Source organism: Sander lucioperca, chromosome 12 (assembly GCF_008315115.2).
Source record: "Sander lucioperca isolate FBNREF2018 chromosome 12, SLUC_FBN_1.2, whole genome shotgun sequence".
Lineage (NCBI taxonomy): Eukaryota > Metazoa > Chordata > Actinopteri > Perciformes > Percidae > Sander > Sander lucioperca.
The window spans coordinates 7,322,843-7,341,612 of record NC_050184.1 but is presented as its reverse complement, the minus strand read 5'-3'; the positions used below and the strand labels follow the sequence as shown (position 1 = coordinate 7,341,612).

The following is an 18,770-nucleotide window of genomic DNA, read 5'->3' as shown; positions in this document are numbered from 1 at the left end:
AGCTGAAACCATACAGAAAACTACCGGTATGTTTTAATATTTTGTTGATATGTTTTGAACAGTTTTTCAGGAAGACTAATGAAAGAAAGCTACGAGAAACCCGCTGAGTCACAGAAGCTGGTGGAAGTTAGTCAGGAGAAGAGGGGAACTTCAGCTTTCAACAAAAATATAAATTACACTAGTAAAATAACAATAATACAAACATTATGTGGAATGGTGCTTTATTGTTAAACAAAATATGCATTCATTTCTGATTCAATTAAATTGTATCATGCATGGTTTTGGCATTTGTTGTGACAACATTTGGCTCAAAAAATAAACTCTGAATACAGAGAAAAACACTTAATTGTATAAAACTATAAATTCATGTCAGATCCCCAGCTTGAAGAAAACGGTGGACTGACATGCATTCATTTCAACTGCACTGAATATTTATGTAACGGTCAGTGGGGGTCACTTCCATTTGATGTGCCCACTTTAAAGTGCTTTTTTTAAAAGCCAGGAAAATCAAATCATAGAGTGCCATTTTAAAAAAGAACATAAAAGTAAAACAGTGGCACTGTGGCAAGTTGACATCAGGTAGAAGTGCATTAGTGTTTGTGTTCACTCACTCTCTCAGTCCGCCAGAGTTGACAGTTTATCTTGAATCTAACTTGATTCAAAGAAATCTTCTGTAAGTCTAACAATATTAACATTATGTTATGTCACATTGCAGTTATGCATATATTATGTCTTGCTGACAACAGTCATGAAGTGCACTAAATAGATGTATTCTACCTTTAGTCAGTATCCTAAATGAAGTGCACCATGCTATCCTCACATTCTTTGGGCACAGTGAGCTTGTAGTTATGGCAAACTAACTTATAATTCTCTCCATTATTGTTGTCCCAGTATTCAGCCCCACATACTTTGTATTGAATAGCAAACTGCAACACTGCTCCTGGCTGCAAAAAGGGAGGAACAGGCAGGTGAAAACGAAATGTATCATAACTGAGTTTGCCCCCTCCTCCTTCCCAGGTCTTGGTGATGGTGGACACCCAAGAGGCCTTAGTTTCTGTGCAGTTCTTCCACTCTGTAAATGAATATCGAGCTATAACATCCTTCTCAAAGTCCAAATTGAGGACCTGGGTGATTCCGATGACACCCAGTTCAAAACACAATACTCTCTCCAGACACACTTTCTGCTCATTGAGGCGATGCAGGAATCCTTGCTGGTCTCCAGGTTGTTGGGCAAAAACCGGCTTCAAGTATGGCAAGGATATCTCCAGATGCCTTCCATCTGCCAACTCTGCACCCATCAACAATCTGAAGGCAACATGATGTGGTACAAATGGCTCCTCTGCAGATTTAAAAAGTTTGATGTCTTCGAGGTCGAGCCCCAAAGAGTCAACAAACCGCACACCAACATTTCTGCATTGCTTCTTTTTCTCTGTGGTGGAAGGCAGAGAGCGTGACCGTTGTCGGATGATGGGTTTAGGCGTGGGTTCACAGGAGAGACTGTGGTGGAACTCCCTTGGCAGAGAGACTCTGGGGCTTGGGGGGCGGATTGGAACTGGCTTCTTTACTGCACTAGGTTTGTCAGCTTGAAGCATTTCAGTCAGGTTGATGGTCATGCAGGGCCTTGAGATACTGCTGTAAGAGCTGGACGTCTCCTCCTTTAAAGGGGAAATCCTCTCATGTCCAATAAACCACCCTCTATCCATGTTCTGTGAGAACTGGTGTCCTGCTCACCTGTAAAGTTGTGAAGCATAATGTATTAGTATTATGTCACATTCATCCAAAAAACATACTCTTATCTGAAGCATAATTACCCAGTTGTAACATTAGTGTACAATTTATGTAGGCCCTACCTAAAATGTAGATTTTGAGCAAATTTGACAACAACTTGTAAAAATGACAAGAAGGAAACGGTCCCAGCAGGAAACAGAGTGGGCGTGTACTCTGGGAGTACGTGCATAATTACATACATATTTCTCTTTCTGTACAGTTGTAGCATTACTTATACTGCCTGTATTATGTTTCAATGAAATTAGACGTTGACATCACCTCACAATATAAAGATATGAAGCGGTATCTAAGCTGCAGGGTGTAGCCTAAGTTGGATCCTCCATTCCATAACGTTAGTATTTATTTTAGAGATGCGCGTTTCTGTTCGTCATAGTCTCCGCTGTTCGTCGCAATCACTTAACCTGATGTGTAACTAGTGACCCAGCTTCATATCTCTCAAACATACATATGTCTGTATAGTGCCTTCGATGGCGATCAGCTAATATGTGCGCAGTTATCAGGAAGCCTTGACGGACCAACATCACAGACGTTGCATGGGAGATTGAGTTATTTAAGATGAGCAGTTACGTTTGGGTGCATTGATTTAAACTTAATTTCCTCAGACACAGTGTTGGTCGTTTCGCCACTTGTCTTCTCCTTTATTTATGAATAGTAAGTAGTATCATCAAAATGAGTTTGCATATTTCGTTTGAAACAGCGACTAGTATGACTTTACTACAAGTCCCATGATGCACCTCTGATGCCCATTTCGAACCAAGCGGCGAGCCTGTCAGCAGCAGGTAAACAAACCTATCTGATTGGGACTGCGAGCCACATAAAGCGTATGCGTTGTTTGACAGTCTTGCATTTTTAATGGCGAGGACGATGACAGTCGAAGAAGAAACATGTCTGCTGTCAACAATTCATTAAAAATAATCGCTGAATTGTAATTCAACAGAGGCGAGTCGACGGCAAATAGAAGGACGAGTTTAACCTGCAACCACTGTCGACATTTGCGCATGATGCATTGCAGCACTTTCGAGAAAATGGGTGTTTTTAGCCTCATTCTGAGAATAGGGTATATGATCCAAGATGTCGGTTGGGTTCTTTAGCTATCGTGTCATTTAATTGTGCTGGACTCAAAACAACATCCCCTCTGGCGACCTGCAACATGGGGCCCATCATGCAGGAGCGCACAGCATCCACGACATTGAAACGCGTCGTCTCCAAAGAGAAGATTCGGGTAAAATATACTGAAAACAGCGGACCACTAACCAGGTGGGCCTTATGTTACAGTGACAAGTTTAACACTAAATTAAACGTGTTATGTTTTGTCTCAGACATAGAGACGAGCCTGATAAAGCACTATCATGTTTCCACAGTTCAAAGAAAGGTAACAAGATGAAGAAAGCAGTGGGCCAGATGAAAAATGGCCTCCCAGGACCAGGTCAGGATAAGGACACAGTGACAACAGTGCAGAAGGTCAGTGAATGGCATCCTGGTAAATTGAAGAGAGATAATGTCAAAATTATTGTTCCTTTTTTTTTTTTTCTAGGACAGTGTTGCAGCATATGCTGTGGGTTATGTACTTCATAAAAATCAAGACTGAAATAATCAAACAATTTCCATAATGATTGTTTTACAGGGTGCACAGTCAAAAGGTGGCAGGGTCAAATCTGGCACTACACGCAATACAAGCAAACTGTCCAGGTATGTGTGGTGAGCGGTTTGTATCTTTACTGAATGCTTTGCTTTAAGTACAGTAAATCCCTAAATCCCCAAAAACTTTACGTCTTTACAGCCCTGAAGAAGAAGGAGATTTGAGACCTCAACTCCGCAAACATTTATCTGTGCACAGGAAAGAGGAGCAACGCGAAAATCAACAGATGTCTCAGTGCAGCAACGAGCTACACCAGAATCGTGGTGGGATGGGAAAAAATCGGCGAGCCCTCTCCCTGCCTCTCTCCCCAATATCAGGGCTACGACACATGCCAGCACACCCTCTAACACACTCCCCAGCCCCAACCCCAGAGGCACTACAGCGGCACTACAACCAGAAGGATGAAGACACTGACAGTGCCAGTGATCTGTCAGACTCTGAGAGGCTGCCTGTACTGCCCTCTCCCTGTACCCCCTGCACCCCTCCTCACCTCAACCTCCGGGCCGAGGTCATCAATACTAATGACTTTCCCCCGGACTTCCCAGGACCTCATGGGGCTGTGGGTGATGAAGATGAGAGTGAAAAACCCAGCTACAGTTACCCAGACTTTCTGCCTCCTCCCTTCAACAGCTGGAGCCTGAGACAGCTGGCAGTGTTTCTTCATACGGATGGCCGTGGCGCCCCCCGCCCCAAGCCAGTAGGGCCCTTAGAGAAGTACCTGGAGAGGCTGCTGCAGCTGGAGTGGCTCCAGATCCAAACAGTGCAAGCAGAAAGCAGCCGCCCACCTGGTAGCCGTACAAGGCTGCAAGGCTTCCCCTCTGCCACCACTGCTCACCCCTCCAGGCCTCACACAGCTCCACCATCACGACTCAACTCCCCTAAAGGGCTGCGGCAAAGCCAGCGAGCCTTCCCATTTACACCTGTCAACAACCCCCCATCACCTGCTTCAGCCCAGCAACAGCACTCTCGCTTTCCAGTTTGCCCTCACTGTCACATTCGCTACCCATTGTGCAATGGAAGCTGCTCTGCTAATGCTTACCAGCGCCACTCAAGGCTCAGCCCACTTCTTGAGCACAAAGCCAGACCTGGAGCACCAGCGAAGAGGAGCAGCAGCGAAACCCGAGCCACCTCAACAGAATGTAGGAGCCCAGGAGGACAAGGTGGAATACAAGTCGGAGGAGGAGCCCAGACCCCAGTTAGCCCCTCAGCTGGAAGGAGTCATCTTAGGCACATGCAGGCTGCAGGCAATGTCCGTAAGCAACCCCAGGATTCTGGAACTAACCCAAACAGCAGAGGTCAGGTGAGGAAAAGCCGCGTCAGAGCCAACTCTGAAACAGATGTTAAAAAGGAGCCTTGTGGCAGTAAAGCAGCTGGTGCAGAGAAACAAGTTTGTGCTGCAAGTAAGAGAGAGGTCACCACCTCCAAGAGAGTAGAAAGGGACTGGCAGAGGACAGAGGCGGTAGGTCAGGCCTCTAAAACTGCCATGAAAAGAGCTGCTAAAGAGCCACAGTCTCTCTCCAGAGCTCCGCTCAGTAGTAAGCAGAATGGCAAAACAAAAAATGTGCACTTTGTTGCAAAGTAGGCCTAACTCTTATAAACCAACAATATAGTGCTTTGCTTAGTGGTTACTTGGTACAGGAGCTTGAACCTATGCTTGCTTTCTGTGTAATCTGTGTAATACTAACATGTTGTAACTGTTGTACAGCAGTCTACATCAGTCAGCGGTGTATACAGCCTTCTAAATGTCAAAACTAACAAGAGGTTGAGCAGCTAGAATAGAGATGAAAAAGCAATGATTTCAAAGCATATTAAATAGAACAGAACTTGTATTTCTTTCAAAATGTACAGTAAGTATACAGTCATAATGTTAGACTGTGTTTCGACAGAAGGCTCATTATGATCCGAAGTACTGCTAGGATTCTAAAAACACAGCTTTTATGTCTGCTGCACTGCACATCATCTCTCAGTATACTACTAACGTTGAAATAGGCATAAAATAAGCATTTACTCTACCATTAGACAGCTTTCAGCATAAGTAATTAATAGTGAAGTTTAACACAGTTCATTACATTTTAGTCCTCTAATATGACCATAGCCGTTACTAGTGGAGTTTGTGATGTTGGAATGTATTTGTTTTCAATGCTCTTACTTTACTTGATGTTGCATTTTATCTTTTCTTTGGTGCCTCATGTTTTAAGACATATTTCCAGAGCATCTTTGGCTGAAAAGAAAGAGGTGCAAAGAGTGGTGGTGTACTGCAGTGATGTAATTTGTTTCAGACATATTTGTGCAAATGGTTTAAAAATGTTTGGTTACAAGGGCTTTTCATGTTTGAACAGCTTGAATTGTAGTCTATGATAATATACTGTATTTTGCATAGAGCTGAGCTCTTTCTATCATTGAAGACAGTGTAATGTTTGCTACGAAAGTAAATGCATATTTTTCCAAATTTTATATACCATAGTTATATTTATAAGTGTTGTTGTTGACCTGTATTCATTATTGTCATTATTATGTTTACATTGTCATGCACAAAAATTAAATCTTTAGAGCTGAATGTAACTTAATGTCTGCTGTGCTGTACCATTGGTTATCATAATATGAAATATGGAATTTCAACACATCATAGCTGTAATGCTGTTACAAAGTAATGTTATACATATCACCTCCATGCACCACTGCATACTTGAAGTCTGTAGAACACAGTACATTAGTGTGTCTTATCTGTTTGTTGTGATTCACCATGTACACTTAATTCATGGGAACACTACATCAATGTAAATAATGTGATATGTATTCAGACTGCACCTCTTTACCTAATATTCATGTCAAGTATCAGAGCCATAGGTAAGGGGAAACGAGGGGCGATATTATTAATGTGTACATTATGTTGACACGAAGGCAGAAAGATTGTGGTATGTATTTTCTCAATGTTGAATGCAAGTTTTTGTATGGCATAGAAATAAATGTTTTGCACTCAAGGGATATTGACCCACTGGCCATTCTTTGGAACAATACATCTTTGGAATGAAGAAATGATACACAGTTTACAACAGCTTTATTTCTGTCACTGCTAAAATCCCAAATATGACTAGTAGTATGAAGTTTGCTGAATAAAATGTTTTCCTTCATTTGCATATCAGGTATTCAGATTTCAACCTTGGAATCTGATCAGATCATCACAGATAGCTCATTTTGTATGAAATATAATTCATGTTTTTCAGGTATTTGTGGTCACTGGAGCCTGTCTTCTCCCAGACACATGCCACATGCTATAGTGGTGGGACATAAAAATGATGAGTGTGCTACATCCTCTTTTGGCCTGGAAATGGTTTTAGAAGCCAGCGAAGCTGCTTCTCTCTGTCATTCACACAACCTGCAAGAAAGAACAGGTTTATTTCCGCAGCAATTAGCAATAATAGAATGATGAAGGCTTTTCTACATTATCGAATGCCATGGTTTTACTGCATGTATGCGTTTCCACATTTATCAGAATGCCTTGCAATTTATTTATTAATCTAAAAAAAATGGAGACTTCTGTTGCCTCAAAAAGTTTGCATTAGCAGCACAGTCATGTTACCTAAGTGTGTGTTGGCAGTGAAACATGAACTGCCAAATGTTTCTACGTTGACGTCCTCCCTATAGATAGGCCCATCGTTCCACATGAGATCATAGCCACCCACCCTTTTCTCCTTGCCAGTCAGCCTAGTGAGAAAAAAAAAATACAGCTAATTAGGACGCAGTGACAGAAAGAGATTAAAGGAACTCATCTTTTCGTCTGTTGTACAGCATTCACCTTGTAATCTGAGGAAAATTGTAGTAAATTGTTTATTGTTGCAAGGACAATCTGTTAAAGTGCGTCTTTCCAGCCATGTTCTTAACTTTTAAATATACCACAACCCAAGATTATACTTCCAAATTTGTATAGATTGGTGAATATCATTAAAGAATGTGAGGTCTATAATAAATGGAGGGAAAGAGAGCCCTCAAATCTTGTTCCATGTTGACAAAAAGGCAAACACGCGATGAGAAAGAGGCATTTACCTTCCCTCCATATCAACAACATTCAAAGTGTCTTCCAGCAGCCGGCACTTCATCTCGTAATCCTCTTGACTACTGGGTGTGTATGACGGAGAGGCGTTCACCTCAATTAACCACCTGCAAAAAGATGGAGGCTGATGACATTCACCAACATTTACTTACCTTTTGAGCAAGCATTAGGTCAATCCATTAGCACATCCACATCTCAAAAAAAACTGTTGGGAAGTTACAAGTAAGTGAATGAATGTTACAATACTTGCTTTGGACGGAGGCACTATCATTAGTGTGCTGTATTATTTACAGCAGGATTATTGCATACCTGTCCATTTTTTATTTGCTTTGCAGATTTATAATGTTAATCATATATGGTTATTTCTGGAGCCTAACACTAACAGATTTACTGCTTTGTTTTTCAGTAAGGCAAGTCAAACAATGTTTGCTTGTCTGTGCATGTGCTTGTCTGTGCTTCTTTGTGAGCATGCATGCCTTAGTGCATGTTTGCAAGTAATAATAATAATAATAAAAATAATAATAATACATATATTTTTTATAGCGCTTTTCTAAACACTCAAAGACGCGTTACAGTTTTGGTTACAAACAGACAAAAGGTACGTAGACAAGGTTACATGACAGACAAAAAGAAAAGGAAAACACATGGGTGCATGGACAAGCACAGGCAAAGCAGGAGGGGTGGGCAATGAAAGGAGGGAAAAACTGGGAAAGTCTGTCAACAGGAAAAAGCAAGTTCGAAGAGGTGAGTTTTGAGGGCCTGTTTGAAAGATGGTAGGGTGCTTGACTGTTTGATGTGGCCGGGGAGGGTGTTCCAGAGGGTGGGTGCAGCAGCTGAGAAGGCTGCGAGTGGATATGTGGAGGTGATGATACATTGTACTGTATGACAATATGAGCACTTACGGTTTGAGGTTCTGATCCAGTAGAATGTCGTACCCATAGAGCTCAAAGCAGTGTTTGTCATTTATAATGACCTTTTGTACACTCTGTAGACTGCGGACAAAGATGTTATCCATCTCTGTAAACAGGGTTTCTACTGTCTCTCTGCCGTGTTTTGCAGTCAGGTATCTTCGAAGCTGCTGCATCTGCCACTTACATCCCTATTTAGAGATTAATAAAAAACAATGCAGGAATAAAGAGAAGACAGTATTGGTAAAAGGGGAGAAATTTCAGGAAAAACATATCTTTAAAGGTGCAATATGTAATACTGACAGTTAGTGTTTAAAATAATTACTGCAGTACAAATTCAAAATACTGGAGAGAGTTGTCTCCCCCGCCCCCTCCTCTCCAGACTCGAAGTTCACGTTGGTTGCCAGAATGAAACTGGAGCATCCAACAATGTTGCTAGATGCTTGTCTCACAAAGCCAGACATTAGCTAACGTTAAATAACATAAAAGCCCGTGCTCACGTGGAGCTCTGTACCCAACTGACAGACGCACTTTTTCGGATCAGAATTACAGTAGGAACCACTAAAAACCCACAACCTCGCCATTCTCTCCACACGCCAGACAGACACACTTCCTCGGCTTAGAATTACGATTGATCCTGTTTGTTTGTTTGCTGCTTTCATAGCTGTACTAACGTTACAGCTGTAGCGCGCAGGGTTTACGTTTTTACAGGTAAATCTGGAAACCGGCCTGGCTGTCAAACTGGGGCGTTGATAACAACACACAGGCCGAAACACAAACAGAAAGTCCGTCATGGAAAGGAAATTTCAAGAGAAAATACTGGCATTAGCATTGTTGTCAGAAAAGATAGTATTTCAACTTAGCATGTTTCCTTGAGCATATCTGATGACGCATTGGGGTATTTTTTTGGATTTATTACAGTAAATATATTACATATTGGACCTTAACCTATTCTCTGACTTTCCAGAATTACACACCTTTTCAGGATCATAGTCGGGTGCTGTTTTCTGAACAGCAACATTGGTGAGGTGCATATCTGAAGAACGGCACTAAGTAGAATTTGGGAACAGATTTTGATTGCATATTTCATTAGACAAAGGCTCAAAGGGATGACTCATAACTCCAGAATCACATCACATCACATAAGTGGTCGACATTCGAATAAGTGGAGAAAAACTGTAATGACAGTGAAAAAAGGATACACTTGTCATCAATACTGCTAAGGGAGAAGCGGGTGCTTGAGAAGCGGCCAAAGCCATCTCGATACAGCCAGGCCTTTAAAGGAACATACTGAAACAAACATGCACACACATTGATTCACTTATGCAGAAAAATTGATACTTCATATAAACAATTATGATTTACAAGGTTCAGTACATACTGATGTGACCAGCACATAGACCCTCAGATCAAATTTCCTGCCTGTAGTGACAAAAAGCATAAAAAGTAAGCAGGGATATAAATCTAATTCTATTTGCTCACTAATTAGTTACTTAGTTTTTGTTAATTATTTGTTGGCACATTTGATAGTTTTTAAATGAAATTAGATTTACAGTGAAGTACAGTAAAAGTATTTTCATTCAGTTTATTACCATTAATTAGGTAGGGGTTCTCTATATAACGTTGTGCAACATAGCTTTCCACTTGAGCTGCATCCTTCTGTTCCTCTGAGCGGGTGCCGTCCTGAGTTAACACAATGATACCAATCTGAATATATGGGTGTGTATGTAGAATGTCTTTTTTTAGTCATTTAACATACACCCAATTCCTTGATGAAATAAATACACATTACCTTCTTCCAATCCATGATGTCTTTCAGTTTCCTGAACAGGAAAATGCCTTTTCCTTGAGATTTTGCTACCTAAATAAACATACCAGTTCATTTTCATTACTTAAAAGCAATTTGGTGCTTACTTTATTTTAGTTTCCGAGGTAATGCAAATACTGAATAAAAGATAATTGTATTGCACTGGATTACATCTATTTTCTACTTAAGCTAACCGGTTTCATTATCCAGGTGCTACCAGGGCTTCTTTTGAATTCCTCTACAAAGAGATGATATTCACTGGGCAGTGCAAAGGTGCAGGGGAAAAAATCACATTTGGATGCCTCCAGGCGGCCAACATCCCTTTCCTGATTTTTCCGATATCTTTTGAGATTTTTCACCATGAGGTTTTTGCGAGTCAGCTGTAAAATTAAACATAAAAACACAGAAAAAGACTACATGTTGATGATATGAATGATATATCATATATGATTATTAAATATCCAGATTATAGTCTCAAAGCATGCTGGACTGATGCTGCCTCACCTCATAATGGTTGCGAAAGTGGTTTATCCTTACATGTTCCTCCATGTACGAATGATCAAAATTTTCCCTGAGCCAGCCCACATCACACCAGTTGAAGTCCCATTCTCCTTCACTGTGAGAAAAAGACAAGATAACAGATTCAAGCCACAAATATGACATATAAACTGATATGATGATGAACAGACAACACTACTCACTCTTTGACTTCAACCCAACCTGGTCTTTGGCGCAGGACATCCTGTATGGTGTTGAGTAGGCCACATTTGAAACGCACCAAACTTCTTCCCTCCCTAAGGGGACATTGTAACATAGTCACTGTTTCCAGTATTGTTTAAGGTTCATTTGTTGTAAATCTACAACACAGGGTTGCACAACAAAATGCAATGTGAATAACCAACTTAATTAACCAACTTAAGAGCAACACTCACCGCTCCTCACTTTTGCTATAGTCATATGAACCTTTGTATCCAGATGTCTGCAAAGTGGAGGAAATCAAATCAATATTTATATACACTTTACAGCTGCAGACTATACACATCATTTAGCAACTCCTCTGGTATGCTACTAGCTAGCTATGTAACCCACTTCCTAATTACCTGCTTAGCTATTATTCCAAACAGGTAACCTTATATGTAGTCTAAGAGTGCTAGCTAAGTTACTTGATGGACATGGACTCAAGCAGTAACGCTAGCTAGTTGGAACTTTGCTAACGCGAGTCAATCAAACAAGCTCCTATCACATCATGTGAGTAAAAAAAGCCTACAAGACAACAAAATGCACACATAGTGCTTTCTATTTACCTTATACTTCGACATGAGGCGCACGATATGAAGTATTAGAAAACTAGGATAGTTAACTAGCTTTATATTAAAAACATGCGTAATAAGTAACATCTAGCTGGCAAAGCTAGCCAGTCCGAGCAGTGTTTGACAACTGTTGTCATGGTAACCACATTGTGTGCATGGGAAGCCACAAATGCCTGTAGATGCTCCGTCCTGTAGCCTCCACTTTAAAGCCAAAAAATAAAATGAAGTTTAAAACAAAAAAAACATTTCAAGAGCAGAAGTCAAGTTTGCAGTCATGATTATTGTATTGTTTTTAATTGTCAAAACAGTTTAAAAACACATTCAAATGAATTACAAACATGACAACATTTCATACCACGTATGAAATGTTTCTAATATATAATTTATTATGATTCATAAATTATGTTGACATTTTATTCAGTCCAACAGAGTTATCATAGTTTCAGATAGAGCAGTTAGTCTTAATCCATCAGACATTATTACCAGAAGTGTCACGGTTTAGGGATATTTCTGTTCCAGTTTGTTCATTTCTGTTGTCTTTATTGTTTATTTGTGCATGTTTCCTGTGTTTGTAGATTCTGTATATTTCTGTTTAGTTATCTCCTGGTTTATAGTGTATTTTTTGGTTAATTCCTGTGTTCTGTGTTGTCAAGTTACTGTTTAGTTGATTTCAGGTTTTTGTTAGTGGTTCCTGTTTCCTGTTTTATTTTGATAGTCTACTTTCTGTCCCGTCATGTCTAGTTTTACCTTTTTGTTCCCGCCTTTGTTGATTGTCCTGCCCCGCCCTGATGTGTTTCACCTGTCGTGTCACCTGTCCCTCATTTGTTCATTACCTCATGTATTTAACCCCTGTGTTCCCTTTGTCTCTTGTCAGATCGTTTTGTATCGTTGTGTCTGTTTGTATGCCGTTGTGTCCTGTCCCCGTAAGTTTGCTCCTTTGTTCCCTGCCCGAGTTGCCGTCAGCCTGTGTTTTTCCTGTTGCTTTTGTATTTTTGTCTTAGTTTCTTTGTGTGGTTTTTCCAGCCTCTGCGCTGCCGTTTTTTGTTATTAATAAATCCCTGAACTCAATCCATCTCCTGTCTGCCTGCATTTGGGTCCACTATTCCTCACTTCTCCTGACAAGAAGTTTGAGTTTACAGTATCAAGTTAACAGTAGCCTAAAGCTATATTTCCTTACAAATATATTACATCTTAAAACACAGAAAACAACTATCATCAGCGCTGAACTTTACCATAAAATCACCACTTAGTGGCGCCAAAACATCATCTAACTGAGTAGTTGAGTAGTGCCTCTCTTTGTAGTATGTTGATTCTGTGTTCTTAAACATTATTAGATTTTTCTTTCAGCATGAGCTATTCCTTTTTTGTATGGCTTATTTATTTGCTTAATCAATGCAATTAACATATCTACTTATTTACATATATGCTAACCTATCTGTTTGTTTGCTTTGGATATGTGAATGAAATTGCTAAATAGGCTTAAGGTAAAAATTGCCAAACTTGTTTTAACTTTGCAAATGCATAGACAAAGTTGACCCCCAACTCCATCCCTTCTCGGATTTGTCTAACTAGGTGTTTGTTAATGTTCTGTAAATGCTTTATTCCCACTGGCCTTTTTGATATAACATACAGACACATAACATAGACATAACCAAAAGTATCAAATGGTCAAATCAACACAAATATTAACTTTTTTTCAGATTTGTCCCTTACTATTTTATTTATGAATATAAATAAAACAAATATAAAATAAATATAGTTTTTAAAATAATTAAAACCAAATGTAATACACTAATAAAAGACTATCAACAAGAACATCAACATTGTTGGATTCATGTGGAAAACATTTAACTTTTCTAAATTATATGAGATAACGCTTAGGATAACAAAACATGGCCGAAGGGCAAATGGCCCAAGGACAAATGGCCAAGTGACTGCACCCATGATTTACCATGATAGGAATATTCTGCACCTAGCGATGTACCATAACAGGAATGTTATAAAAAATGTGGAGAGAGCTGGATCATACTTGACCTTTTACCTCTGGAGGTTAACAAAGACCTATGGCACATTGGGAAAACCTACTGTCCTGCATATTCACCCCCTCACAAATTCACCGTATAGTTAAGTTGTATATGTTTCTTAATGACAGGAGTCATGAGTCTGTCTTATTTCAGTGTGCATTACTTTCCCTTGAAGAAATAAGCTGGTATGTGTCTCATTGAATCTGGTGGGTTTTGTTACAGGGTATTGGATTCTTCCCCATTTCTGAATGATAAAGGATAATAATAGCTTAATTTGCAGTTCATAAAAAAACAAACATTGACTTGTATTGCTTTAAACCCCTTGATGTCAATTCTGTAAAAGGAGCTTACACCTGAGTCAGATTCCTGTGCAAAACTAAATAAATGGGTAGATTACCATCTCCTATGTAGTTGCTGTGCCTTTTTTCTTTCTCAGCCACCCACCACTAATCAAACATACTTAGTCTGTGACATAAATAATCAGAACAGACTAGTGTTAAGTGCTTTAAATTGAATTTGGATGTATGGTTTGGCTAGCTACAGAAGTGTCCACATTAGTAAAGAACATAGGCGAGGCCTCTCAGCAGTGTGTAATAGAATCGCTCTTAGCTGAGCCAAAACCCAGCCTCAAAACTTTCCTACCATGCATATAGGCTATAGAATTAAGTTGCCTACTTTATTTGTCTCATTTCACATAAATACAACTGTTACAAAACATAACATATTGTTAGAAGGACTGATTTTCTACTAAGTTCTGTCATAGGAACTTTGGTATTATTTCTAACAATAGTAAATATGAAGAACAGAAAATCAAGTAAAATGTGGCAGTGCTAATATATTTCATATCCAAAACAGATGGCTACATGATGGCATTAGTTTCTTTCAAACTTCATCAACATAACCTCCTTGGGTGAGACTCATACCCTCAGTCAAGAAAAGTGTACCCTGGCATCTTTCCTTTGATCATGTTTTTTGCAGAGGAGATGTACATGCATGTGTTCATTTAGTCTCCAAAAAAGTGTCAACAAATATTTCCATCTCCTCCAGATCTGCTGTACATGTCATATATGATGGCTGGTTGGAATCAACAAGAATGTGATTGTATATCAAAATATCGAACTTTGGGGTACCCTGGATGTTTTTTGACACAATATAGTAAAATACACTGCATTAAATAAAGACCTTGAACCTTGCACCTGGGAATTGCTGTGGCTTCCAATGCCAGGAGTTTCCATCTACATCATACCATAGCATTACATATTCCATTTTCAAGTTCAGTGCTTTATGTTTAAGGGAGACAATAGAGATATGGAGAATTTTTCATTTCATGCCTCCGCAAAATGTTTCTTAAGCCCTAATAACCAGTTAAACCATAGGTGCCAATCATGGGTCAAACTCTCAGCATTTATTTTGAGGCAGATTTCCTGCATTTGTGTCCGCGTCAGTGCAATGCAGTGTTTTTGGTTTGGCAGTCATCCCTTTAGATAATTTATATCAGTAGTAGTTTCCCATTATGCTTATCATTTTGGCTAACCACATGTGTTTTTGTCCTTATGCAACATGAAAAAAACAACTGATCACCAGTATCTTGGAATGGAAATTGTTTTTGAGGATCAACCCATGGGTTGGTCCCTTTCAAACATGTAGCCTGTGTTTTTTATGGCTCTGGAATTAAATTACAACTTTATTGTCCAATTAAGTTTGTCATTTTAAATCTAGATTTGTATTTGGAAGGCCCTCATTGACTGGCTGAGTTTTGATGAAATTTCAATACCACCACTCACTGTGAAGCATCCCACAATAAGTGATAATCATCATTTCTGGTAAACCATTTGCTCCTCAACATCAACCACAAAGCAGGAAATCTGTGGTATCCAGGAGCATCAGCTGTTACTTATAAGGGAGGCATCTTGCTGACTTTAGAGTTAGATAATCCTCACCTTGGAATGATTCTGTTTGGTGGAAAGTTCAACTCGACCATAAATGTTTCTGCAGTTCAACCCCTCTCCACATGCAGAGGAAACACGTCTGGTATGTAACAGATTGAGGTCAAAGAGGCAAAGGTGAGTAATACAAATATAATATATAATAATAAAATAGACAAGCACCATTTGTCTATTTTGTAATTTTTTACTTTATTTTTTTTTGTTTTATCTCTATAGTGTCAACTGGAAGTGAAGTTTTACTATATTGCATAGGTCCAATCCAATGTCCAAGCTAAAATACACATATTAGCAAAAGAATGTGAAGTGAAGTTTTTAACGTAATTTTACCTTGACCTTAATATAAATGAATGTTCTTGAATTCTTGTGATCTAAAGTATCACCAAATGAATGGGCACCCCCAATTTAGTTGAAAATGACAGCTTAAATGTTTTTCTACACGGTTTGGTTCCAAAATTAAACAATTTTGAACATCTTGAATTTGCCCTCTAACGATCAGTCTGACTTCACAACTCCACATCTGAAAATAAACCTTATGGTATGCACTAACGTATGTTAGAAAATTAATGCTTTTCTCATTACAGCTGTTGTGGTTATCCGATCTACTATAAGGGTTAACGTCTGAAGGGGCAATGGGAGTGGAAATGAGTCAATATTTACCATCTGAACAGTATAATTTGAAAGGAAGTAACATAGTTTGATGTCAAACCTGCCATTGTGACATGACAGATGGTCTCTATCATAAAGGGGCTGTTCTCAAAATACTGGGCGGAACAAACCCAGATTGCTTCTATACGGCTCTCACAGACCGTTGTTTTTTCACGGCTACATGCACTAACATGCACGTGACACTATTATATATATATATATATATATATATATATATATCAGGACACTATTACGCCATTATATTTTTACATAGCAAACATTTATTTGATGCTATATTAATGTTCTGAATGGCAAGTAGGCTACAGCCCTTTTAACAACTAATAATATTCCAAGAATACTGCTGAGTGTAATTGTAACCGACAAAAACTGAACGTCAACTGGTCTTTAATCGGGTAGGGCAGAAAAAAAGACTCGGTAGTACTTGTCTATATTAAAAAAGGTTTTCATGTCTCAGTGGCCCTGCTTCATATTTTAAATCCACTTTCTTTCTGATCATGGTTTTCTCCTTCCCTTAAGAATTGTACATCACAGTTCCTCATGTTCAGTTGAACAGGCTTGCCAGTTGTTTATTGTTTCTATGCTCCCTACCGCAGTAACTCCACGGCACTCCTGGGGTAAGGACTGCAAATCCTCCGGCTTTGCACACCCAAAATGTTTTCTAATAAAACCTATGAGGAGGCCAAGAAAAACAGGACGGAGTGGTCGCTGAAATCCTCCTGAAATGTATTATATTTCACGTGTCTCCCAAGCAATTGGCAACATTATTCTAGAAGGCGCTGACCTCCCCAGTTGCCTCTGCATCAGCTCTGCATATTTATGCTAAATTAGTTAGGCCCTCATCAGGATCGGGAAATCAACATGCCAGTTTCCTGCCGACTCTGCTAACTTCCTGCTAACCTCACTGACTCTGCTAGCCTGGGCTAGCTGGCCAGCTGGCCAGTCAGGATTTCAAATGTAAACATCATAGAAAAGACTGAGGAAAAGGTGGAGAAGATGAGCTCAAGCTAGCAAGACCATCTCTGCAGCCATCTCATGACTACGAGTCACTCATCAGGATAGGGAAATCAACTCACCAGTCTCCTGATGGATCTGCTATCCTGGCTGGTCATGGTTTTCAAATGTAAACATCTGAGTAAACATAAAGGAAATGAAGGTGAAGGTGAAGATGGCTATCAGCTATGACCTATGGCTACGATCCTGACTACGTGGACAAGCAAGATCATCTCTGCGTTCTCCATCTCTATCTCTTCATCAGAGGGGGCACCGAGGCAAGCATAGAGGAATTGAACAGCGTCTGTGACTTCTCTGCTGGGCATCCTGCTAGCCAGTGTGCAGGCTCGGATGGTAAGCTAGGTGGCCCCCATGCCTTCGACGGCTTCCAGTGGGATGTCTGGAGCTGTGGTGTCCTTTCGCCAAGGGGGTAAGCTTCTCCTCGGACCGCGAACCTCCTATGGCGCCATTTTGATGCTAACAAGCCATCACCTCCCGTTAGCATTCCATTGACTGCCATTCATTTTGGCACCACTTTGACAGCGAATAACTTTACATCTGAAGTGTTTAAAGACTCTATTTGTCCATTGTTTATTTCTAAAGAAACACGACAATGTATAAAAGGCTCCATTACGTTGTACCTCACGTTATGGCTCCGTAGCAGTAGTACAGGAGAAGCGCGCAGTCAGTTTCGTCTCACATTAGCTGTTTAAGTGTAATTACTAACGTTAACTAGCATTTTAGTTAGCAATAATTAGCCTGTGCCTATGTTATATTACATATACCTACGCTCTCCGTCTCTGCAATATTCGGAATGATTGAGATTTCTCTTTCTCAGAAGACTTACAACTTTCAGACACGTTGCTCACGGCACATTTACGTCGTCTCTCTCAGTTGGAGGCTGCGCAGTAACGCTCAGCCATCACCGGAAAAGTACTTCTAATGGTCTCCGTCCAGAGCAACGGGATCTGTTGGTCCATTCTTATATACTGTCTATGCCTTTCGCCAAGACTTGGCTGGATTATGGAGTGCCGGTGACATTCAACCGTGTGACTCTTTTTCTATATGCCGATGTGACGGCCCCATTCTGAATCATGCACACCTTTAATGGTGCTCTAATCGATGTTGGGTGACGTTACTTCTTGTTGACATTCAAAGTATTTTCAAACAAAACGAGACTATCTCGCCTCTCCCACCTCCTCATCCCGTCCCCTCATCCTCCCTTCCGTGCGTCCGCGCACTAATGCCGCGTTCTATTTACCATGGAACTCTTTTTTTACGAGGTCAAAGTCGTAAACACGCCCCCTGACCTCGTATTTACGAGCTCGGAACTCGTACAACCTTGCAGTAGCGCGAGTTCAAAATCCAGCATGGCTGCCCCCTGTATCAACAGTTGTGAAAGCTGCAGTAACATAAAGTTATAAGCACTTATGTCTTATTTGTGTCTCACTAAATCAGTCGTTCACACAGGCATGTCCAACTTCTATCTGTGGACCTACACGTGGTTGTTACGTTGTTTGCATCCACAAAAAATGGCGTAATGCGTTATCAACTTGTTGCTAACAATAGCTAACCGGGCTAGAGCTAATGAAAACAATGAAAATCCGACTTTTAAATAGAACGCATTCAACTCGGTTATGA

At 40.1% G+C, this 18,770-nt stretch overlaps 3 protein-coding genes across 8 annotated transcripts; 1 reads left to right on the top strand and 2 right to left on the bottom strand.

Moving 5' to 3' along the window:
• Window positions 1-204: 204 nt before the first annotated feature.
• ppp1r3da (protein phosphatase 1, regulatory subunit 3Da) lies at window positions 205-2,311 on the bottom strand. 3 transcript variants are annotated; one of them, XM_031286843.2, is made up of 2 exons: window positions 2,047-2,311; window positions 205-1,731 (listed from the first exon to the last, which is right to left on the bottom strand). In XM_031286843.2, the coding sequence occupies exon 2, from the start codon at window positions 1,701-1,703 to the stop codon at window positions 792-794; it is 912 nt and encodes a 303-aa protein (XP_031142703.1). In that variant the 5' UTR covers window positions 1,704-1,731; window positions 2,047-2,311; the 3' UTR covers window positions 205-791. The 3 variants fall into 3 exon arrangements, with proteins under 3 accessions (XP_031142703.1, XP_031142704.1, XP_031142705.1); XM_031286844.2 differs by having other exon boundaries at window positions 2,052-2,281; XM_031286845.2 differs by lacking the exon at window positions 2,047-2,311 and adding an exon at window positions 1,851-2,010.
• A 70-nt stretch (window positions 2,312-2,381) lies between these two features.
• fam217b (family with sequence similarity 217 member B) lies at window positions 2,382-6,408 on the top strand. The gene is made up of 4 exons (XM_031286833.2): window positions 2,382-3,045; window positions 3,150-3,249; window positions 3,413-3,477; window positions 3,569-6,408. Exons 1-4 carry the CDS (start codon window positions 2,939-2,941, stop codon window positions 5,007-5,009), a joined length of 1,713 nt encoding a protein of 570 aa, XP_031142693.1. The 5' UTR covers window positions 2,382-2,938; the 3' UTR covers window positions 5,010-6,408.
• A 76-nt stretch (window positions 6,409-6,484) lies between these two features.
• ttll9 (tubulin tyrosine ligase-like family, member 9) lies at window positions 6,485-11,672 on the bottom strand. 4 transcript variants are annotated; one of them, XM_036007830.1, is made up of 15 exons: window positions 11,498-11,664; window positions 11,126-11,172; window positions 10,895-10,987; window positions 10,698-10,809; window positions 10,388-10,573; window positions 10,179-10,247; window positions 9,979-10,069; window positions 9,768-9,808; window positions 9,589-9,676; window positions 9,364-9,422; window positions 8,381-8,577; window positions 7,472-7,585; window positions 7,008-7,132; window positions 6,715-6,803; window positions 6,485-6,594 (listed from the first exon to the last, which is right to left on the bottom strand). In XM_036007830.1, exons 1-14 carry the CDS (start codon window positions 11,588-11,590, stop codon window positions 6,733-6,735), a joined length of 1,386 nt encoding a protein of 461 aa, XP_035863723.1. In that variant the 5' UTR covers window positions 11,591-11,664; the 3' UTR covers window positions 6,485-6,594; window positions 6,715-6,732. The 4 variants fall into 4 exon arrangements, with proteins under 4 accessions (XP_035863723.1, XP_035863725.1, XP_031142696.1 ...); XM_036007832.1 differs by lacking the exon at window positions 6,485-6,594 and having other exon boundaries at window positions 6,662-6,803; window positions 10,914-10,987; window positions 11,498-11,672; XM_031286836.2 differs by lacking the exon at window positions 6,485-6,594 and having other exon boundaries at window positions 6,662-6,803.
• Window positions 11,673-18,770: the final 7,098 nt, after the last annotated feature.